This window comes from Arachis hypogaea, chromosome 12 (genome assembly GCF_003086295.3).
Source record: "Arachis hypogaea cultivar Tifrunner chromosome 12, arahy.Tifrunner.gnm2.J5K5, whole genome shotgun sequence".
Lineage (NCBI taxonomy): Eukaryota > Viridiplantae > Streptophyta > Magnoliopsida > Fabales > Fabaceae > Arachis > Arachis hypogaea.
The window spans coordinates 33,215,128-33,240,093 of record NC_092047.1 but is presented as its reverse complement, the minus strand read 5'-3'; the positions used below and the strand labels follow the sequence as shown (position 1 = coordinate 33,240,093).

At 40.4% G+C, this 24,966-nt stretch overlaps 1 protein-coding gene and 1 non-coding gene across 2 annotated transcripts; one reads left to right on the top strand and one right to left on the bottom strand.

Moving 5' to 3' along the window:
• Nucleotides 1-1,547: 1,547 nt before the first annotated feature.
• On the top strand, nucleotides 1,548-2,039 carry LOC112729950 (uncharacterized). The gene has a single exon (XM_025780078.1). It carries the CDS (start codon nucleotides 1,548-1,550, stop codon nucleotides 2,037-2,039), a length of 492 nt encoding a protein of 163 aa, XP_025635863.1.
• Nucleotides 2,040-11,495: 9,456 nt separating this feature from the next.
• Nucleotides 11,496-11,602, bottom strand: LOC112731502 (small nucleolar RNA R71). The gene has a single exon (XR_003167276.1). It is a non-coding gene; the product is annotated as a small nucleolar RNA R71 (small nucleolar RNA).
• Between the last annotated feature and the right edge of the window lie 13,364 nt (nucleotides 11,603-24,966).

Here is a 24,966-nt window from a genome sequence, read left to right as displayed (position 1 = left end):
CTATTGCCTCCTTCCAACCATGCGTTACTTCCTTCCATGGCAAGCTGTAAGATCCTCTCAGTGAAAATGGTCCTCTACGGTTTCTGCACGGCTAATCAACTATCGGATTTCTCGTCTCGGATGAAAAATACCAGGTACAGCCACCACATGGCTAATCATCTATTGGTTTCTGCTAGCGTCAAAATAGAATCCATTGATCCTTTTGCACACTGTCACTTGCGCCCAACATTCGCAGGTTTGAAGCTCGTCACAGTCATCCCTTCCCGGATCCTACTCAAAATACCACAGACAAGGTTTAGACTTTCCGGATCCCAGGAATGGCTGCCAATTATTCTAGCCTATACCACGAAGATACTAATCTTACGGACTCGGTCAGTGTATTAGATATCCAAGAGAATATACTCCGGTTGTCGTCCAATGACTACGTTGAACATCATGTAGACCGCTTTGTGGTTGTCATGTACGCGGATCTTGGCTAAGCGAGTAACGAAGATTGGGTGATTGTCACGGGTCACCCCTTCATTCTGACTTAACTGAATTAATAACAAGAGTATATCTTGGAGAAGAAGTAGGCGTGAATTGAATAGAAAACAGTAGTAATTGCATTAATTCATGAAGAACAACAGGGTGTAGAAACTCCACACCTTAATCTATGGGGTGTAGAAACTCCACTGTAGAAAATACATAAGTGAAAAAAGGTTTAGGCATGACCGTGAGGCCAGCCCCCAAACGTGAAAAGATGATAAAAGACTTCCAATATAATAGTAAAAAGTGCTATTTATACTAAACTAGTAACTTAGGTTTACAGAAAATGAGTAACTAAGTGCAGATAGTGCATAAATCCACTTCTGGGGCCCACTTGGTATGTGCATGGACTGAGCATTGAAGCTTTCACGTGCATAGGCTATTTCTGGAGTTAAACGCCAGCTTTGACGCCAGTTTGGGCGTTTAACTCCAATTCTGGTGCCAGTTTGGGCGTTTTACACCAATATGTTTTAGGCTATCTTTGAACACCAGTTTGGGCCATCAAATCTCGGGCAAAGTATGGACTATTATATATTGCTGGAAAGCCTAGGATGTCTAATTTCCAACGCAATTAAAATCGCGCTAATTGGGCTTCTGTAACTCTAGAAAATCCACTTCGAGTGCAGGAGGGTCAGAATCCAACAGTATCTGCAGTTCTTTTTCAGCCTCTGAACCAGATTTTTGCTCAGGTCCCTCAATTTCAGCCAGAAAATATCTAAAATCACAGAAAAAGCACAAAAACTCATAGTAAAGTCCAGAAATATGATTTTTGAATAAAAACTAATAAAAATATAATAAAAAGGTAACTAAATCATGCTAAAAACTATGTAAAAACAATGCCAAAAGGGTATAAATTATCCGCTCATCACTCCCCCTCCCGAAGACACGAGAGTTGAGAAAGGAGCCTAAAAGAGCACGACGAGGCACGTACCTAGGCGACCTCCCGACCTACCCAAAGCAGGTCCGAGAGCCACTGGGAGTCCCAGAAAAGGAAAGCCAAGAAACAGCAGGATCCCATTATCATGGGAGCCACTCCTTTTCATCCCTCGATCCTCAAGGTCCGGCTCCCAAAAAACTTTGACAAGCTGATGGACATGAGGTACGACGGGACTAAGGATCCCCAGGAGCACCTCACAGCCTTCGAAGCAAGAATGAACTTAGAAGGAGTAGGCGACGCGGTCAGATGCCGAGCATTCCCTGTAACGCTAGCCAGCCCAGCGATCCGATGGTTCAACGCACTCCCACAAGGATCCATCACAGCTTTTACAGATATTTCCCAAAGCTTCCTGGCTCGGTTCATGACACGCATAGCCAAGCCAAAGCACCCAATCAACTTGCTAGGGGTTACCCAAAAATCTGGGGAGCCGACCAGGAAATTCCTAGACAGATTCAACGATGAGTGCCTGGAGATTGACGGCCTTACGGACTCAGTCGCTAGTCTCTGCCTAACGAACGGCCTGCTAAACGAGGACTTTAGAAAGCACCTCACTACCAAGCATGTCTGGTCCATGTAAGAAATTCAAAGCGTGGCCAAGGAATACATCAATGATGAGGAAGTGAGTTAGGTTGTAGCAGCCAACAAACGGCAGCTCCCAAACCCCCCAGCTCGGCAGGCCCCCCAGGTCGACAGGTACAAAGAAGCTCCCAGGGACGGCACCCTAGGCAAGCATTCCAAGCAACCCCCACGGGTAGGAAGGTTCACGAACTACACGCCACTTACGGCGCCCATAGTAGAGGTTTACCAACAAATTACAGACAAGGGAATCCTATCCAGACCTAGACCATTGAAAAAAAGAATGAGAGGCAACAAAAGCCTTTACTGTGATTATCACAAGGGATTTGGTCACAAAATCCAAGACTGCTTCAATCTCAAAGATGCCTTAGAGCAGGCCATCAGAGAAGGAAAGCTAAGTGAATTCTCCCGGCTCATCAGAGAACCGAGAAGACAAGAACGAGAGCGCTCCGAAGAAGATCATAGCCGAACTATCAAACCAAGACAAGAACCCATGGAAGATGACAATAACCCCCAACCTTTGTGGTCAACATTGTGGTCGGGCGCGACAGCCCTCCTAAGTCCAAATCGGCAGCAAAAAAGGATACCCGGGTACTCTCCATCTCAACAGAAGGTCCTGTCGCCAGCAAAAGATCTCCCACGATATCCTTTGGCCCGGAAGATAAATGGTTTCACGACCTCCCCGAGAACCCCCCCATGGTGGTTACTGCGATGGTCGGGACAGGATTAGTCAGACAAATCCTCGTCGATACGGGAGCGGATTCTAATATCCTATTCAGAAATGTGTTCGACGCCATGGGGCTCTAAGAGTGTGACCTCAAGAATCACCAGCACGGAGTCATGGGACTAGGCGATAACTACATAAAACCTGACGGGATGATCTCTCTCCCAATCTGCCTGGGAACCGGTGACGCCAGGAAATCGGTTATGGCAGACTTTGTAGTCCTCAGAGACTCCACAGCCTACAATATCATCTTGGGGAGAAAGACCATCAACAAATTCTCAACCATAATATGCACTAAGTTCCTGACAATGAAGTTCATAACGGACAAGGGAACAGTTGGCTCTATAAGGGGAGACCTAGAAACGGCAGTTGCCTGCGACAGCGCCAGTCTCTCCTTAAGGAAAGAATCTAAGAGGGCAGCTTGTGTGTTCTTGGCAGACCTGGACATCAGGATAGAGGACAAGCCAAGACCAGAACCAAAGGGGGACATGGAAAAGTTTCAGATATGGAAGTCGACAGATCAGTTTACCTTTGTAAACAGGAACCTGCCCCATGAACTCAAGGGCCCCCTCATGAAGGTTGTAAGGGCAAACGGCGACCTCTTCGCGTGGACACCATCAAACATGCCGGAACTGGATCCCGAGGTCATGTCCCATCGACTAACCGTAAAACCTAATGCCAAACCAGTAGCCCAGCGGCGAAGAAAGAGGTCTCAAGAAAGGGCCGACGAAGTCGTTAGACAAACAGTAGGGTTACTAGAAGCAGGATTTATCAAAGAACTCGAGTATTCAACATGGCTGTCCAATGTTGTCCTAGTCAAGAAAGCCAGCGGGAGGTGGAGAATGTGCGTTGATTACTCTGATCTGAACAAAACATGCCCAAAAGACTCTTTCCCCCTCCCCAACATCGACACCTTGGTCGACTCGGCGGCAAGATATTATTTTCTCAGCTTCATGGATGCCTACTCGGGCTACAACCAGATCCCGATGCACCGACCTAACGAGGACAAAACGGCATTCATAACGCCAGGGGGTACTTATTGCTACAAAGTAATGCCCTTTGGGCTAAAGAACGCAGGGGCCACCTATCAAAAACTAATGAGCAAGGTCTTCCATGACCTCATTGGCAAGTCAGTAGAAGTATATGTTGATGACATCCTGGTGAAAACAGCAGAACCGAACAAGCTAATAGACGACCTCCAGGATGTCTTTAAAGCACTAAGAAAATTTAAAATGAGGCTCAACCCACTCAAATGCGCATTCGCCATGGAAGTGGAGAAATTTTTAGGTTCATGATAACACAAAGAGGGGTAGAGGCCAACCCAGACAAATGCGAAGCCGTCCTCAAAATGACAAGTCCTGGGTGCGTCAAAGATGTGCAACGACTCACCGGGAAACTTACGGCTCTATCCCGGTTCCTCGGTGCATCGGCAGAAAGGGCCATCCCATTCTTCAACCTAATGAAGAAAGGAATCACCTTCGAGTGGACTCCGACGTGCAAAGAAGCGTTCAACCACTTCAAAAAGATACTCTCAGAACCTCCCGTACTCAGCAAGCCTAGAGAAGGGAAGCCCCTGTACTTATACCTAGCTATGACCACACAGGCCATGGCGGCAGTCCTTATCCGAGAAGAGGACAAAACTCAATGCCCAATATACTTCATCAGCAAAGTACTCCAAGGAGCGGAGTTGAAGTACACTAAGTTGGAAAAGTTGGCTTACGCTCTGCTGACCTCATCCAGAAGACGAAAACAATACTTCCAAGGGCACGTGATCATCCTAAGAACCGACCAGGCTATTCGGCAAGTCCTTCAGAAACCCGACCTCGAGGGAAAAATGATGGCATGGGTAGTAGAGCTATCCCAATACGACTTGCAATACGAACCTAAGCAGGCAATTAAAGCCCAAGCCATGGCAGATTTCCTAGTAGAAGTCACAGGGGAGGCTCCCGACATAGCGAGCACATAGTGGAAACTCCATGTTGACTGATAAACCCCATTTGTAGGGTTTACTTATGTTGAATTTAGATGGTTTTATCATCTTTTCCCACATTTATTCAATGAAATAGCATGGTTTTATAACTTCTCCTTTAATTGTGCTTAAGAGTGAACACATACTTTTTAGGACTTAGAATAGCTAAATTTAATTCACCTTGATTCCATTAGATGTCTTAGTATGTTTGTTGAGTGATTTTAGATTTAGGAGGCAAAGATTGGATCAAGGGAATGAAGGAAAAGCATGTAAAAATGGAGAACTCATGAAGAAATGAAGGAATCGCAAAAACTGTCAAGCCGACCTCTTCGCACTTAATCGGCCATAAGTTGAGCTACAGAGGTCCAAATGATGTGGTTCTAGTTGAGTTGGAAATCTAACATCCGGAGCTTCGAAACGATATAAGCTTTGCCATAGTTGCTACACGTATGGTGATGCGTACGCGCACTATACGTGCATGCATCGTTGCTGCCATATGATCCACTTAAAGCAATACGTGGCCAGCGAATTCTAAAGCCTTGTGCGTCCAATCCAACTCATTTCTGATGCTATTTAAGCCAAGGATTGAAGGGAAATCAACATACTTTACATACTTTTGATCATTAGTTTAGTTTAGGTTAGTTTTAGAGAGAGAATCTCTCACTTCTCTCTAGAATTAGGAGTAGGTTAGATCTAGATTAGGAATTCTTAGATCTAGGTTAATTTCATGCTTTGATTTACTTTTCTTTTTGCAATTCTTCATCTTCTACTTCTCCTCTCTCTAGTTTTGCATTTAATTCATGTAATTCTCTACTTTTATGTTGATGCACTTTTGTTTCTTCTATTTTCCTTTAATGCAATTTATGATTCATGTTTCTTTATTGTTCATTTGATTTGTTGTTGTTTAATTCCTTGCAATTGAGTAGTGTAGATAAACATTCCTTGCAATTTTACTATGCTTTCCTTTTATGCCTTCTAAGTGTTTGACAAAATGCTTGGTTGGATTTTAGAGTAGAATTTTATGCTCTTGGCTTGGGAAGGTAACTTAGGAACTCTTGAGTTACTAATGTCCAAGTGATTGACGATTGGGAGCCATTAACGCTAGATCTCACTAATTGATTTGGTGGAGAACTAGGACTTATGCTCTTGGATTGACATAGCTCACTTGACTTTCCTTTATTAGTTAGAGGATGACTTAGTAGGGTTGATCCTTGCCAATTCTCATGTTGTGGTTAGTGATTAGAATAGAGATCCTTGACCACCAACCCTTGCCAAGGCCTTTTTAGCTATTAGTTTATTTTCATTGCCATTTACATTTCATGTCTCTTATCAAAAACCCAAAACATGCTCTATAACCAATAACAGGACATTTTATTACAATTCCTAGGGAGAATGACCCGAGGTTCAATACTTCGGTTTATAGATTTTAGGGGTTTGTTACTTGTGACAAACAAATTTTCGTATGAAAGGATTGTTTGTTGGTTTAGAAACTATATTGCAACGAGATTTCAATTGTGAATTCTAGACCACACAAAAGTCCAATCATCAAAACGGCGCTGTTGCTGGGAAATTGCAATGGTGTTATGTTATTGGTTATTGTATATATGTGAATATTGTGAATATGTTTGCCTTTTGCTTCTTTGTTAGTTCTTGCTAGTTTTAGGATTTGGTTTCCTTTGTTTCTTATTTGATTTTATTTTCATTTTCTCTTGCTATCATGAATTCTCACTTTGGCTATGAGTTTGGTTCTCACTATGTTGTAGGAAATGAGGACTATAATGAGAATGTGTATCAAGGATGGGATAACCAAAGGTGGGAGGAGCCATATGCATATGATCAATCCTCTTGGCAACAACCTCCACCAATGCACTATGAAGAAGAGCCATTCTATGATGCATACCAATCTAATGGCTATGGTGAATCCCCTTGTGACTTTTAAGAACTACCACCATATGCCTATGAGCCATATCCTCAACATGAACCTCAACCACACTCACAAGCCTCCTTTCACCAAACACCTCCATATGACCTTGATCCATATCCACCATACCAACCACCTTTTGAACCACATGAGCCATACATAGAACCACCATTCCAAGATTACTACTCCCAAGAACCACCTCAATATACACCACCACTTTACCAAGAAGAACCACCTTCCTATCATGAACCCTTTCTCCAAGACAATGAACCCTCCTATCCACTCTAATCCTCAATGGATGAAATCCTTAGCCTTATACTTCAAGGGCAAGGAGAAATGCAAAGGGAGACACTAGAATTTGTGACTACCTTGACCAAGGTAGTAAGTATTTTAGCCTCCCAATGCTTGAACACTCAAAGTACTCCCATGGTCACATGTGGAGAATTAATTGAAAAGCATAGCATGAAGGAGAGATTGGAAACTCCAGTGGAGAAAGAGGAAGGTCACTTTGTGTTAGAACAATTGGAGGAACCTATGATCATTGAAGAAGAGGAAGAAGTGGTTGAAGACTTAGGAGATGCGGAACCTCCTTGGGAACCTAGAGTTGAAGAAAACCTCTCCAAGGCGATTTAATTGGATGTTGAGGAGGAGAGTGCACAACCTCCAAAATAATTTTTGAATGAAGACTTGGAAGGAATGAAGCAATAATTGAGTTCCCTTCGTGATGAAGTTCATGCATCCAACCTTCTTGGTGGTGAATCCTTTGAATTTGAAGAACATTCTCCCAATGAGATGGAAAGCGATATGGAGGTAGATTTCTCTCAACCTCCCATTTATGATTTGAGTGATGGAGAAGAGTTAGACGAAATTGATGAACAAAGGATTGAAGTTGAAGAAGTTTGTGAAGAGGTGGAGGTAACCAAGGAAGAACACAAGGGAGTAAAGCTTGCTAGCACATTGGAGATACCTCTCCCCAAGCCACCACCATCCATTCTTTCATTCAAGTGGGTAAATTCCTTATACTCAAGCTTTATTATTCCCCTTGAATATGGTTTACTTGAGATGGATGGTCAACTTAGATATATTTGTGGCTTTAAGAGCAAAAGGAAGATGGCTAGTGGTTGGAAATATCATTCTAGGTTCATGATACCCACACGTTCAAAGCTTAATTGCAACGGTTGGTGTAGAACTAGATTGCTTGGGTCTAGGATGTTGTTTGGTTGCTTAAATGAGAATTCTAAAACTATGGCACCCACATGGATCAATGATCTTCAAGACGGGTGTCAAAACAAAGTGTGGGATCCCGGATCCCACAAGGAAAATCAAATTTAGGAGCCCATGGTTTGTGAAGAACTCCATCCAAGCTTGAAGATATTAAAATTGAAGAATGTAGCTTATTGGAGATTCAAGCATTGGTGGATGTTCAAGGATAGTTTCAAGCACAAGCCACCTTGAGAGGAGCTCCCCATAAGTGATGCCAGGGTATTTTGGCCAGTTTCACTGACCTTTTCTTTACTGTTTTTAGGGTAGTTTCATGCATTTCCTTAGGAAATAAGCTAGTTTTGGGTAGATATTCATTTACATCTTGATTCAAGCATACATTGTGCACTTTACATGATTTCATGAGGATTTTGCATGAATTTAATGACAAATTAGATGTTGCATTTCCCATGACATGGACTAGAACTTTGATGCACTTTATTGCTTGATTTCAGGACAAAGGAAGCAAAGAAGAACCACATTAGTAGCTACGTTTGTTACACTAACGTTAACACTAACGTGGAATGGGAGTAATTTGCAAAGTTAATGAGAAAAGTCATTGCCAATAACGCTCTCGAAGCCATCATTGCCCATATTAAGAGTCACGTTAACTAAGCTAACGTGAACTCTAACGTGGAAGAAAGGAAATGGAGCCAACATTAGTGACACTTAACATTATCACTAACGTTGGACCAAGCTCATAAGTGGCCACGTTAGTTGCCACGTTAACTTAGTTAACGTGGCCTCTAACGTTAAGAAGAAAAGGGGGACGCCAACGTTAGTGTCATTCAACATTCTCACTAACGTTGGCCAAGTCACAAGAAGCCACGTTAACTCCCACGTTAACCTAGTTAACGTGGAAGCTAACGTGAAGAAACTAGGTGGTCGACAACGTTAGTGACACCAAAAATTGTCACTAACGTTGGGATGAACACACAATATCCCCAAGAGGCCACGTTAACTCCCACGTTAACCTAGCTAACGTGGAAGTTAACGTGAAGAAGAAAGGTTGTCGACAACGTTAGTGACACCAAACATTGTCACTAACGTTGGAAGGAGCCAACACAAGCCACACTGAGCCACGTTAACTCCCACGTTAACTTAGTTAACGTGGAAGCTAACGTGAGGAGAGGGATGATGAGCCGACGTTAGTGACATTCAACTTTGTCACTAACGTTGGAGATGGCTAGCACAGCCACGTTAGAAGCCACGTTAACCTAGTTAACGTGGACTCTAACGTGGGAGCTAAGGGGCACATTGGAACGTTAGTGACAATGTTAAGTGTCACTAACATTCTCGAAGGTTGGCAAGCCTACGTTAAAAGAGCCACGTTAACTAAGTTAACATGGACTCTAACGTAGGGAAGGGGGAGGCTTCTCAACGTTATTGGGAAAGTTGAGTCACAATAACGTGCGCGAAGGACAAAGAGGCAACGTTAGTGGCCACGTTTGTACCACTAACGTTGAGGTTAACGTGGCTCTTACTTGGGTAAGGAACGTTAGTGAAAAAGTTGAATGTCACTAACGTTCTCGAACCCATATTTTCACTGAACGTTAACACCACTAACGTCCTGAGCTAAAGTCTCTGCCCACTTCACACTTTCTCTCTGCAAGTAAAGCCAAGCCCAATGAAGAAGATAACTGCTTCAAACTCAAGATCCAAAGGCCCAAACCCAAGACTTGAAGAATCAACTAGAAGAGTAGAAGAGTAGTATATATAGGAGTAGCTTTGAATTATTTAGGGGGGTTGGAAATTATAGGGAGCCTCTTGGCATAGAACTACTCTCTGTATTTTACTTTCTCTGCACTTCTAGTTTCATCATGTATTCTCCATCTTTATTTTCATTTTCCAGAGCTATGAACAACTAAACCCCTTTCATTGGGTTAGGGAGCTCTGTTGTAATTTGATGGATCAATACTTGTTTTCATTATTCTTCTTCTATCTTTTCTCTTGATTTTACTTGAAAGCTTTCGATCTTCATCCAATTAGGTAGTTATCTTGGAAAAGAAGCTATTCATACTTGGATCTCTTCTGAACCTTGAAAGAGGAATGAAGAGATCATGCTAGAAATGCTTTCTCATGCTGGACCAAATTGGGTTTGGATGGATATGTGACTATAATCCTCTCAACACTTGATTTGGGAAATGCATGTAGTATAATCAGTGACCATACTTCATCTCTTCTCATGAGCAATTGACCAAGAAATTGGCTATTGATCAAGATTTGAGAGATTGAATTACAAGAAATTGTAATTCAATCACTTAAGATTGCCAAGGAGATCAATGAGTGCATTGATTGAGGAAGAGATAAAAATGAAATTGATCCGGAGAATGCAACATCTCCTGAGCCCAATGAACCCCCCATTTCTGATCTTACCCATTCTCTTTAATTTCTGTTATTTACTCTTATGAGCAATTCCCCCATTCCCATTTACAATTCTGAAATTTACTTTCAGTCATTTACTTTCAGGTCTTTAATTCTAGCATTTACTTTTTCTGCCTTTTACTTTCCCGCCATTTTCATTTCTGCAATTCTCAACTCAAATTCTGATTCGCTCAACTAAAACATTCCTCTAATTACAGTTGGTTGATCAATCAATCCTTGTGGGATTCGACCTCACTCTATTGTGAGTTTTTACTTGACGACAAATTCGGTATACTTGCCGAAGGAAATTTGTTATGAGACAAGTTTTCCGTGCATCAAGTTTATGGCGCCGTTGCCGGGGATTGATTGTGCATCAACAATGATTAAATTGGAGGATAACTAGATTGGGCATTTTATTTTTTGTTTGATTTAATTTTCTGTTTGAGTCATTTACTTTCTGTTTTAGTTAATTTCTTCCCTTCCCCCTACTTTTTCTTTGTTATTCACCATTCATTTCACTAACCCACTAACTGTTAGATATATTGCATCACTCACACTAACAGTAATTCTGAATGATATACTTTCTGCACCTATTCTCTTTGCTTGTACTTATTGGTTGTATGATAGGGAGAAGAAGCGGGGCTTCAACTTCCTTTGATTCTGAACCTGAGAGAACCTTCCTTAGACTAAGGAGGGAGGCAAGAGAAAAACGTGTAGTTGGTGCTGAAGAAGAGGAGGAACACTTTGAGGAATACTTTGAACCAAACATGGAAGAAAATATAGAAAACCATCATGAAGAAGAGACTCACAACCATGGTGGAAGGGTCGAGCAAATCATGCTGGGGAGGATAGAAGAGTTCTAGGCTCTTACATCAATTCAAACCCGGGAAACTGTGGAAGTAGCATTCAAAAGCCAATCATCCATGCCAACAATTTTGAACTAAAACCACAGCTCATCACCCTTGTTCAGAACAACTGTTCGTTCGGAGGAAGTGTCCAAGAAGACCCCAATCAACATCTAACTACCTTCCTGAGAATATGTGACACAGTGAAGTCTAATGGTGTTTATCCTGACGCCTATAGACTGCTCTTATTTCCATTCTCACTCAAGGAAAAGGCAGCCAAGTGGCTGGAGTCTTTCCCAAAGGAGAGCTTAACAACTTGGGAAGATGTGGTGAACAAATTCTTAGCAAGATTTTACCCTCCTCAACGAATCAATAGGCTGAGAGCTGAGGTCCAAACTTTCAGGCAACAAGATGGTGAGACTCTATATGAAGCATGGGAGAGGTTTAAAGACCTAACAAGGAGGTGCCCACCAGATATGTTCAATGAATGGGTGCAGCTGCACATTTTCTATGAAGGGCTCTCTTATGAGTCAAAGAAGGCCGTAGACCATTCATCCGGAGGATCTTTGAACAAGAAGAAGACCATTGAGGAGGCCATAGATGTCATTGAAACTGTAGCAGAGAATGACTACTTCTATGCTTCCGAAAGAGGGAACACAAGAGGAGTAATGGAGCTAAATAATGTAGATGCTCTGCTGGCCCAAAACAAGCTCATTACCCAGCAGCTGGCTGACCTCACCAAGAAGATGGAGAGAAACCAAGTAGCAGCAATCTCTACTTCATTAACAACCCAAGAAGGAGTGAATGAAGAAGCAGAGGGTAGTCAGGAGCAAGCCAACTACATTGGGAATTCACCTAGGCAAAACCATGATCCATACTCCAAGACCTACAACCCTGGATGGAGGAATCACCCAAACTTTGGGTGGGAAAATCAACAAGACCAAAGCCTCGATCAAAGACGCCAAAATCCCAACAATGCATCCCACCAACACTTCACATCTAGACCATATCAACACCCCCATAACAATACCTCTCCACATCCATATCAAAACCAAAATAACTCACCTCATCCTTCCACCTCTAACCCCGATCTACAATCATTTGACGACAGACTCTCAAGGATTGAGAATCTACTTGAAAGCATAAGCAAGGAGATTCAAGACAACAAGGTGTTCAAGGAGGAAGTGCGAGCCAATTTCAAGAACCAAGGAGACACAATCAAGAGGTTGGAATCTCAAGTAGGGTATCTCTCTGAGCAGATTCCCAAACCCACAGATGGATTTCTAGGTGACACAGAGAAGAATCCGAGAGGTGAAACAAAGAAAGTAAGATGGGAAGATTGCAAGATGGTCACTATAAGTGATAAGGAGATTGAGGACAAGCCAAGCAAGCTGTCAGAACAACCTGAAGATACCTCAGTAGAGGAGGGGGAAAAAGATTACCAAGAACCAGAAATCTCAAAACAGGAGCTGCTGAGACTCTATGCACCTTTTCTCCAGCTATTCAATGGTGCTGTGGAAAAGAGAATATACTCAAGATTTCTTGACTTGTTTGCATCTCTGCATGTGAACATACCGTTCATCAAGACTATCCAACAAATGCCTGCATACATCAAGTATATGAAGGAGCTGCTTCCCAGAAAAAGCTCACTCAAGGGAGGCCAAACTATAGTGATGAACAAGGAGTGCAGTGCCCTTATTCAACCGCAGTTGCCTACAAAAAGAAAAGATCCAAGGAGTTTTCATGTCCCCTGTGCCATAGGAGAAATAATGTTTGATAGAGCACTCTGCGATTTGGGAGCAAGCATCAACTTAATGCCCTTATCCCTGGTGAAGAGGCTGCAGATCAATGAGATAATGCCCATAGATGTAGTCATCAGGCTGGCTGACAAAACTCAAAAACAAGCAATAGGGGTGGTGGAAAATGTATTGTTAAAGGTTGGGAAATACTTTCTTCCCACAGACTTTGTCATCTTGGACATGGAAGAGAGTAACACTCACCCAATCATATTGGGAAGACTATTCCTAGCTACAGCCAGAGCACTCATAGATGTGGAGCGAGGGGAGCTAATATTGAGGATCCATGATGAACGACTCAGCTTTAATGTCTTCAAACTCTCACAAGAAGCAGACCAAGAAAACAAAGAACCAAGCAAAGATCATAATGAAATGCTGACAGAGGAAGCAAGCACTGAAGCACAACCAGCCTATCTGGGAAAGCCCTTGGTTGATGAACAAGGAAATAAGCAGTTGTCACAACTCAAGGAAAAGCTGGAGGAACCTAAACCACCAGAGACATGTGAAGACAACAACAAAATCCCCTTAGAAGAAGAAGTCACCAAGAGCAAGGTAACATCAAAAGGGATAAAGAAGAAGGTACCAAGGGGGTGGAGGAACAAGAAGATCCCTACGGAAGACTTCTCTCTAGGAGATAAAGTGATCTCAGCTTACTTCGCAGATATCCCCCCTAATCTCCCCACTGTACCATCTCAGTTACCTAAGGTCTTCACTATCAACAGAGTTCTCTCCTTGGAACATGTAGAGATCATTGATACAACCAATGGATATAAGTCCAAGGCAAGAGGGGAGGACTTGAAGCATTATCAACCTCCCTGATGAAGGAGAAACGTCAAGCTAGTGACGCTAAAGAAGTGCTTCATGGGAGACAACCCATGTTTTATGAGCTTTTATTAGTGAATAAGTCAATATTCATGAATTCCAACCCAAACTTGACAAACACTTGGTGAAATCCTTATACTGTAGTATATAGTGAAGAACAAGTTTGGTGTTCAAAGCGTGCCAAGAAAGCATGAACACAACTGAGAACATGCTAGTCTTGGAGCTTTGAACAGAACTTTTCATCACAGTGCTCCAAACTAAGTTTGGTGTCACCCCATGGTGCCACAAATTTGCATATAAGGATACACAAGTAGTTAGTTAGTTGGAGTTCATAAATAAACAAATCCTTTTTCTCTTTTTACTATTCTAGCCGTAAAGTTTAAATTATTTTTTTTATTAATTGTTACCTTTCTTATTCTATCTTTATAGGGAAAGGGAGAGGAGTATTGAAGGGGATTGATTGGACAACTAAATGAAGAAGGGCTCGGACACCACCAAAGGAGGGACTACACACTTGTTCTAAAAAGGGAATGCATTGGAAAATGTTGACATGCAATATTGAAAAGAATGAGACCCTTGAAGACCGAGCAATCTCCATCATAAAGTGGTGATCCTTGTCCTTTATCCATGCACAACCCCAACCGTCCATCAAGCAACCACTCCATTAATCCACACCCTTCATCCACTCATCACTTCTCTATATAAGTGGATCCAATCCGCACCATCTCCACATTCGAAATTCCTATCCCTTGCACTTCACTTTCCAGCAACTAGTTCTTCAACTTCCCACTCTCTAAATCCTACATTTCTTCCCTCCACTACACCCTTTTCGCATTAACTTCATTCATGGCAGCATCAAACACCAAGAGGACAAGCAAGAAAGAGAGCATGGACATCCACAAGAGTAAAAGGTGGTGGAGTTCCTTCTTTGGTCCATCTTTTTATATGCTTTAAATAAGGAAGATCTTGTATGAAATAGAACATTCTTCCATGTTAGTTGAACTTTTTAAATTCTGTCTTTAAAGTTTTCTTTCTGAATAGGTCTATGTTTGCTAGTCTTTATGTTACTACATCATCTCCTTACTTACTTGTATGCCTGTCCCTTTGAATCAAATGAAAAGAAAATGAGTTTTTTTTTAAAGACCAGAGAGAAGTTCATATTATGGAATAAGTTCATGAGTTTATGGTATAGTCATAAGTTAGCTAAGTTGGTTCAACCACAAGGTGGGAGGACAACTATCTGTCATAAATACTATGCTTGAGACACACCCCATGAGACTAGCTAAATAAGAAGATCCTAATAAGAAAAAGGGAAAGAACAATAAAGGTTGAAAAATAAAAGAAAAAGAGTAAGCAATAAGGCTAGGCATCTATGGTTTTAATCTTGAGGCATGTGTCTGTGGTGCTCCTGTGTGAGGGATCTACTTGGATGAATAAGCTCTTAGGGGTGCCTTATCACTTGGTAACTTGGGTTAACTAACTCGGAATTATCAGCTGAAAGTCCACTATCAAGAGTAACCCTCAATACAGAGCATTTAGTAACCCAAAGAGGTGCTGGACACCAAGGTCTCAAGAAAAGAAAAGAAATAAACTATGTGCCTGTGGTGTGTATGTATGGGGGAGAGACTTGAGCAAGTAAGTCCTTAGGGGTGCTTCAACACCTAGCACCTTGAACCAACTGGTTCGGGAGTGTTGACTGAAAGCTTATTTTAAAGAGTTGCCCCCTTACAGAGCACTTAGCTTAAAAACAAAAATAAGCCCTGAAATAACAACAAAAGGATCAATGAATAAAAGTCTTATGGGATGCAACCACAGTGAGTATTCTAGGACATGATAAAGGTCTGAAAGCCAGGAATGAACCTAAGTTGCTATGCATGAAACCACCATAAAACCAGGGACATGACTTCCACAAGAATGACTCATGTCTCTTGGTATTCCATTCATCATTCTCTTGTTCCAGTACTTGCTTAGGGACAAGCAAGCTTTAAGTTTGGTGTTGTGATGCCAGGGCATTTTGGCCAGTTTCACTGACATTTTCTTTACTGTTTTTAGGGTAGTTTCACGCATTTCCTTAGGAAATAAGCTAGTTTTGGGTAGATATTCATTTACATCTTGATTCAAGCATACATTGTGCACTTTACATGATTTTATGAGAATTTTGCATGAATTTAATGACAAATTGGATGTTGCATTTCCCATGACATGGACTAGAACTTTGATGCACTTTATTGCTTGATTTCAGGACAAAGGAAGCAAAGAAGAACCACATTAGTAGCTACGTTAGTTACACTAACGTTAACACTAACGTGGAATGGGAGTAATTTGCAAAGTTAATGAGAAAAGTCATTGCCAATAACGCTCTCGAAGCCATCATTGCCCACGTTAAGAGTCACGTTAACTAAGCTAACATGAACTCTAACGTGGAAGAAAGGAAATGGAGCCAACGTTAGTGACACTTAACATTATCACTAACGTTGGACCAAGCTCATAAGTAGCCACGTTAGTTGCCACGTTAACTTAGTTAACGTGGCCTCTAACGTTAAGAAGAAAAGGGGGACGCCAACGTTAGTGTCATTCAACATTCTCACTAACGTCGGCCAAGTCAAAAGAAGCCACGTTAACTCCCACGTTAACCTAGTTAACGTGGAAGCTAACATCAAGAAACTAGGTGGTCGACAACGATAGTGACACCAAACATTGTCACTAACGTTGGGATGAACACACAATATCCCCAAGAGGCCACGTTAACTCCCACGTTAACCTAGTTAACGTGGAAGTTAACGTGAAGAAGAAAGGTTGTCGACAACGTTAGTGACACCAAACATTGTCACTAACGTTGGAAGGAGCCAACACAAGCCACACTGAGCCACGTTAACGTGGAAGCTAACGTGAGGAGAGGGATGATGAGCCAACGTTAGTGACATTCAACTTTGTCACTAACGTTGGAGATGGCTAGCACAGCCACATTAGAAGCCATGTTAACCTAGTTAACGTGGACTCTAACGTGGGAGCTAAGGGGCACATTGGAACGTTAGTGACAATGTTAAGTGTCACTAACGTTCTCGAAGGTTGGCAAGCCTACGTTAAAAGAGCCACGTTAACTAAGTTAACGTGGACTCTAACGTAGGGAAGAGGGAGGATTCTCAATGTTATTGGGAAAGTTGAGTCACAATAACGTGCGCGAAGGACAAAGAGGCAATGTTAGTGGCCACGTTTGTACCACTAACGTTGAGGTTAACGTGGCTCTTACTTGGGTAAGGAACGTTAGTGAAAAAGTTGAATGTCACTAACGTTCTCGAACCCATATTTTCACTGAACGTTAACACCACTAACGTCCTGAGCTAAAGTCTCTGCCTACTTCACACTTTCTCTCTGCAAGTAAAGCCAAGCCCAATGAAGAAGATAACTACTTCAAACTCAAGATCCAAAGGCCCAAACCCAAGACTTGAAGAACCAACTAGAAGAGTAGAAGAGTAGTATATATAGGAGTAGCTTTGAATTATTTAGGGGGGTTGGAAATTATAGGGAGCCTCTTGGCATAGAACTACTCTCTGTATTTTACTTTCTCTGCACTTCTAGTTTCATCATGTATTCTCCATCTTTATTTTCATTTTCCAGAGCTATGAACAACTAAACCCCTTTCATTGGGTTAGGGAGCTCTGTTGTAATTTGATGGATCAATACTAGTTTTCATTATTCTTCTTCTATCTTTTCTCTTGATTTTACTTGAAAGCTTTCGATCTTCATCCAATTGGGTAGTTATCTTGGAAAAGAAGCTATTCATACTTGGATCTCTTCTGAACCTTGAAAGAGGAATGAAGAGATCATGCTAGAAATGCTTTCTCATGCTGGACCAAATTGGGTTTGGATGGATATGTGACTATAATCCTCTCAACACTTGATTTGGGAAATGCATGTGGTATAATCAGTGACCATACTTCATCTCTTCTCATGAGCAATTGACCAAAAAATTGGCTATTGATCAAGATTTGAGAGATTGAATTACAAGAAATTGTAATTCAATCACTTAAGATTGCCAAGGAGATCAATGAGTGCATTAATTGAGGAAGAGATAAAAATGAAATTGATCCGAAGAATGCAACATCCCCTGAGCCCAATGAACCCCCCATTTCTGATCTTACCCATTCTCTTTAATTTCTCTTATTTACTCTTATGAGCAATTCCCCCATTCCCATTTACAATTCTACAATTTACTTTCAGTCATTTACTTTCAGTTCTTTAATTCTAGCATTTACTTTTTCTGCCTTTTACTTTCTCGCCATTTTCATTTCTACAATTCTCAACTCAAATTCTGATTCGCTCAACTAAAACATTCCTCTAATTAAAGTTGCTTGATCAATCAATCCTTGTGGGATTCGACGTCACTCTATTGTGAGTTTTTACTTGACGACAAATTCGGTACACTTGCCGAAGGAAATTTGTTATGAGACAAGTTTTTCGTGCATCAATAAGTCCATCTTAAGGACAATAAACAAAAGTGCTAGGTGGGAGACACCCCACCATGGTAAAATCTTTCTTTTTTTCTCTTTTACACATATTGGTTAAAATAGTTTAATTTCATATTTTGATTGATTTTTTGAGTTTGTTTGGTAGTTTAGTATGTTAAATAAGGTTTTATGGTGTTTTGGTAGTTGTTTGGAGGTTTGGAATGCTTGGATTGGTGCAGAAACATAGAAAAATTTTGAAAAAAAAAAGCGCCATCCACGCGTACGCGCACTGCGCGCGTACGCGTGCATCAAGCATTTTCGCCTATCCGCGCGCATGCGCCATGTACGCGTACCCATGGATTGAGAAATTCCACCCCCAAGCCAAAAACCCGAGAGTTGTGCGAACGTTGCGCGCGCATTGTGCCTTTCGCACAAACCAACTCGCGCGTACGCGCACATGACGCGTACGCGTCACTCTCGAAATAAGCCATCGACGCGGACGCGCCATGTACGCGTACGCGTCGCGTCCATTGCACCACCATCCACGCATGCGTGCCATGCGCGCGTACGCCCCGATGTCCTTCCTTCAACACATCTCTTTTCTTCTCCTCTTCCCATTTCTTTCCTTCTCCTCTCTTCTTCCCTTCTTCTACCCCCCATCCAACACTCCCAAATACCATTGATAACCATTTATTTTAGTTAACTAATTAGTTAATTAGTTAGTTATTTAGTTAGTTAGTTAGTTAGTTAGTCTTAGTTTAGTTTTCATTTCATTTTCTCTTTTTCATTGTAAGTGTTGGATTGTTAATCTTGTTTACCTTTAATTGTTGCTGAGTACTAAACGAGATGTTATCTCCACATCATTATGTCTATAATCTTTGTTGGATTCTATTTTTGAGGTTATATTTTGCTACTTGGTTTTGAGTTTTTCATGCTTCACTTTTGTGAATACCAAGTACATGACATTGCCTTCAAGCTTTTAAATCCTTTTAAATTGCATGATTTTGCCACCATGTGATTTGAACCTTATTCTTTGATTAGGAAATCTCTTGATATTGTATGTTGAGCATTTACTTCAATGCATTGTGTTTCATGATTATATGCATCCATATTCTTTTAGCTTGAATGCTTTCATGCTTCTTTAATGCTTGTTTTACCTTACAAGTTTACTTAAAGAATTTTAAGCACACTAGAATGAGTAAAGTACATACTTCTTTTGTGACATAACTTTTTATGCTTATGTGTGTTCTACAAGGCGCCTAATTTGGAATTCACATCCCTATTTTCCTAATGTCACACTAATTCACTCACTCAATTCTAGTGATTAGTACCTCATTCCAACAATGAATGCTTCCTTGCTTTGTATTTTCTCATCTTATGGTGGTATACTTTTGTTTTTCAAGAACAATGCACCACAAGCAAAAATAGAAGCAGAAGAAAGAACGCGCAGCAACCGGTTGATCTACCAGCTGAAGGTAGCAATCCGGAGAGTCACCGTACCCCATTGCTCATCTTTGGATGCATCGAGGACGGTGCAAACTTTTAAGTGTGGGGAGGTCGTCTGACCGATCGGCGATTTTGGGTGACAAATTTTTAATTCCAACACTTTTGCCTTTCATTTTTTTTTTTTGGTTTTTAGGATTTTTAGTTTTATTTTCTTATTTTTGCATATATATACATAATAAGCTTAGTCAAAATAATGAAATTTTTTGAGAAATTATCTATAGGGCACCAATTGATTTGAGTGAAAACCTTTCATTGAACTTGCTTGAATCATATATATATATATTGTGGAACATGTCTTGAGCTAAGAACACAAGCAAGTAAGATTTGAGCCTAATGGTGTGGTTACATTTTATAACCACTTATTTTTCCTTCTTGTGTGCATTATCCTCTTTCTATGATTGTAATCTTTGATTTGTTTGATTCTTTATGTCCATTATTTTGTGTATCCATGCATTTATATGATTGAGGCCATCATTTCATTTAGCTCACTTACCCAAATAGCCTTACCTTCTATCATCCATTGTTAGCCAATTTGAGCCTACGATTAACCCACTTTGTTCTTAATTTTAGCACATTACAAGCCCTAAAGCGAAAAACAATAAATGTCCTCAATTTGGATCTTTGATTAGCTTAGACTAGTGTGTGTGTATCATTCAAGTGTGGGAACCTTGGGACATTGGGGGAATAAAAGGGTAATTTTGTATTTTTGTTGAAAATATTGGGAATTGGGTACATGCTCATGTATTGATTAAATGTATAGACCTTATGCATTGATGTTCTTGTATATAGTTTGAAAGAAAGAAAAAAAATGAGAAAAACAAAAAAAAAGAAAAAGAAACAAAAAGAAGAGTATGGAAAAGAAAAGAAAAGAAAAAAGATAGCAAAAGAAAGAAAAAGAAAAAGAAAGAAATAAAAAGGGTACAAAATGTCCCAAAGCAAAGTAAAGTTCAACAAAGATCAATGCATATGAGTTGTGAAATGAAAAGAAAATGCATGAGTATGTTAAAAAGTGAAAAACAAGTAGTTAGGTTAGTTTTGAATTGTATAGGATGTCATAGGTTAGGTGGGAAGTTTAAGCTTAATAAAGATTCAAATTTTAAGCTCACTTGACCATATATGCATCCTACCTTGACTCTAGCCCCATTACAACCTATGAAATGACCTCATGATTACTTGTATGCATGCATGAAATAAATGTTGATTGTTAGAAGAAAAACAAATTGGAAAGCATGATTAGGGGAGAATTGAGAGAATTAACCCTAAACACTTGAGCGAATAGAGTGCAAACACATCCGGTGAGGGTTTGATGCTCAATTATATGTTTCCACCCATAATCATCTCTTCATGCAAGTTTGTAAAAATATTTAATAACTCAATTCAATTATGGATTAGACTTGCTATTCCTTAACCCTTGTGCATATATGCTTCTTGGGAATTGATTTATTTTGACCAAGCAATTGCATTCATGTAGATAGTTGCATATAGGTAGATTGCATTTAGTTAGATTTTATTGAATAAATGTTGATACCCTTTGCTTTCTCTTGGTTTAAGCATGAGGACATGCTTGGTTTAAGTGTGGGGAGGTTGATAAACCCCATTTGTAGGGTTTATCTTGTGTTGAATTTAGAGGGTTTTATCATCTTTTCCCACATTTATTCAATGAAATAGCATGGTTTTATAACTTCTCCTTTAATTGTGCTTAAGAGTGAACACATGCTTTTTAGGACTTAGAATAGCTAAATTTAATTCACCTTGATTCCATTAGATGCCTTGATATGTTTGTTGAGTGATTTTAGATTTAGGAGGCAAAGATTGGATCAAGGGAATGAAGGAAAAGCATGTAAAAATGGAGAACTCATGAAGAAATGAAGGAATCGCAAAAGCTGTCAAGCCGACCTTTTCGCACTTAATCGGCCATAACATGAGCTACAGAGGTCCAAATGATATGGTTCTAGTTATGTTGGAAATCTAACATCCGGGGCTTCGAAACGATATAAGATTTTCCATACTTGCTACACGTATGGTAACGCGTACGCGCACTGTACGCGCACGCGTTGTTGCTGCCATATGATCCACTTAAAGCAATACGTGGCCAGCGAATTCTAAAGCCTTGTGCGCCCAATCCAACTCATTTCTGATGCTATTTAAGCCAAGGATTGAAGGGGAATCAACATGCTTTACATACTTTTGATCACTAGTTTAGTTTATGTTAGTTTTAGAGAGAGAATCTCTCACTTCTCTCTAGAATTAGGAGTAGGTTAGATCTAGATTAGGAATTCTTAGATCTAGGTTAATTTCATGCTTTGATTTACTTTTCTTTTTGCAATTCTTCTTCTTCTACTTCTCTCTCTAGTTTTGCATTTAATTCATGTAATTCTCTACTTTTATGTTGATGCACTTTTGTTTCTTCTATTTTCCTTTAATGCAATTTATGATTCATGTTTCTTTATTGTTCATTTGATTTGTTGTTGTTTAATTCCTTGAAATTGAGTAGTGTAGATTTACATTCCTTGCAATTTTACTATGCTTTCCTTTTATGCCTTTTATGTGTTTGACAAAATGCTTGATTGGATTTTAGAGTAGAATTTTATGCTCTTGGCTTGGGAAGGTAACTTAGGAAATCTTGAGATACTAATGTCCAAGTGATTGACAATTGGGAGCCATTAACGCTAGATCTCACTAATTGATTTGGTGGAGAACTAGGACTTATGGTCTTGGATTGACATAGCTCACTTGACTTTCCTTTATTAGTTAGAGGATGACTTAGTGGGGTTGATCCTTGCCAATTCTCATGTTGTGGTTAGTGATTAGGATAGAGATCCTTGACCACCAACCCTTGCCAAGGCCTTTTTAGCTATTAGTTTATTTTCATTGCCATTTACATTTCATGTCTCTTATCAAAAACCCCAAAACATGCTCCATAACCAATAACAAGACATTTTATTGCAATTCCTAGGGAGAATGACCCGAGGTTCAGTACTTCGGTTTATAGATTTTAGGGGTTTGTTACTTGTGACAAACAAATTTTTGTATGAAAGGATTGTTTGTTAGTTTAGAAACTATATTGCAACGAGATTTCATTTGTGAATTCTAGACCACACAAAAGTCCAATCATCAAAACGGCGCCGTTGCCAAGAAATTGCAATGGTGTTGTGTTATTGGTTATTGTATATATGTGAATATTGTGAATATGTTTGCCTTTGGCTTCTTTGTTAGTTCTTGCTAGTTTTAGGATTTGGTTTCCTTTGTTTCTTATTTGATTTTATTTTCATTTTCTCTTGCTATCATGAATTCTCACTTTGGCTATGAGTTTGGTTCTCACTATATTGTAGGAAATGAGGACTATAATGAGAATGTGTATCAAGGATGGGATAACCAAAGGTGGGAGGAGCCATATGCATATGATCAATCCTCTTGGCAACAACCTCCACCAATGCACTATGAAGAAGAGCCATTCTATAATGCATACCAATCTAATGGCTATGGTGAATCCCCTTGTGACTTTCAAAAACCACCACCATATTCCTATGAGCCATATCCTCAACATGAACCTCAACCACACTCACAAGCCTCTTTTCACCAAACACCTCCATATGACCTTGATCCATATCCACCATACCAACCACCTTTTGAACCACATGAGCCATACATGGAACTATCATTCCAAGATTACTACTCCCATGAACCACCTCAATATACACCACCACTTTACTAAGAAGAACTACCTTCCTATCATGAACCCTTTCTCCAAGACAATGAACCCTCCAATCCTCTCCAATCCTCAATGGATGAAATCCTTAGCCTTATACTTCAAGGGCAAGGAGAAATGCAAAGGGAGACACTAGAATTTGTGACTACCTTGACCAAGGTAGTAAGTATTTTAGCCTCCCAATGCTTGAACACTCAAAGTACTTCCATGGTCACATGTGGAGAATTAATTGAAAAGTATAGCATGAAGGAGAGATTGGAAACTCCAGTGGAGAGAGAGGAAGGTCACTTTGTGTTAGAACAATTGGAGGAACCTATGATCATTGAAGAAGAGGAAGAAATGGTTGAAGACTTAGGAGATACGAAACCTCCTTGGGAACCTAGAGTTGAAGAGAACCTCTCCAAGGCGATTGAATTGGATGTTAAGGAGGAGAGTGCACAACCTCCAAAACAATTTTTGAATGAAGACTTGGAAGGAATGAAGCAATAATTGAGTTCCCTTCGTGATGAAGTTCATGCATCCAACCTTCTTGGTGGTGAATCCTTTGAATTTGAAGAACCTTCTCTCAATGAGATGGAAAGCGATGTGGAGGTAGATTTCTCTCAACCTCCCATTTATAATTTGAGTGATGGAGAAGAGTTAGACAAAATTGATGAACAAAGGATTGAAGTTGAAGAAGTTTGTGAAGAGGTGGAGGTAACCAAGGAAGAACACAAGGGAGTAAAGCTTGCTAGCTCATTGGAGATACCTCTCCCCAAGCCACCACCATCCATTCTTTCATTCAAGTGGGTAAATTCCTTATACTCAAGTTTTATTATTCCCCTTGAATATGGTTTACTTGAGACTGATGGTCAACTTAGATATATTTGTGGCTTTAAGAGCAAAAGGGAGATGGCTAGTGGTTGGAAATATCATTCTAGGTTCATGATGCCCACACGTTCAAAGCTTAATTGCAACGGTTGGTGTAGAACTAGATTGCTTGGGTCTAAGATGTTGTTTAGTTGCTTAAATGAGAATTCCAAAACTATGGCACCCACATGGATCAATGAGAATCAACTTCAAGACGGGTGTCAAAACAAAGTGTGGAATCCCGGATCCCACAAGGAAAATCAAATTTGGGAGCCCATGGTTAGTGAAGAACTCCATCCAAGCTTGAAGATATTAAAATTGAAGAATGGAGCTTATTGGAGATTCAAGCATTGGTGGATGTTCAAGGATAGTTTCAAGCACAAGCCACCTTGAGAGGAGCTCCCCATAAGTCCAACTTATTGCCATTTACATTTCATGTCTCTTATCAAAAACCCCAAAACATGCTCCATAACCAATAACAAGACATTTTATTGCAATTCCTTGGGAGAACGACCCAAGGTTCAATACTTCGGTTTATAGATTTTAGGGATTTGTTACTTGTGACAAACAAATTTTTGTATGAAAGGATTGTTTGTTGGTTTATAAACTATATTGCAACGAGATTTCAATCGTGAATTCTAGACCACAAAAAGTCCAATCATCATTGATGGAGCGTCCAACCAAACGTTCGGAGGAGCTGGGATCATTCTTGAAA

Excerpts from the sequence above, each read along its gene's own strand:
- LOC112729950 (XM_025780078.1), top strand. The coding sequence starts at position 1,548 with ATGGGAGCCACTCCTTTTCATCCCTCGATCCTCAAGGTCCGGCTCCCA.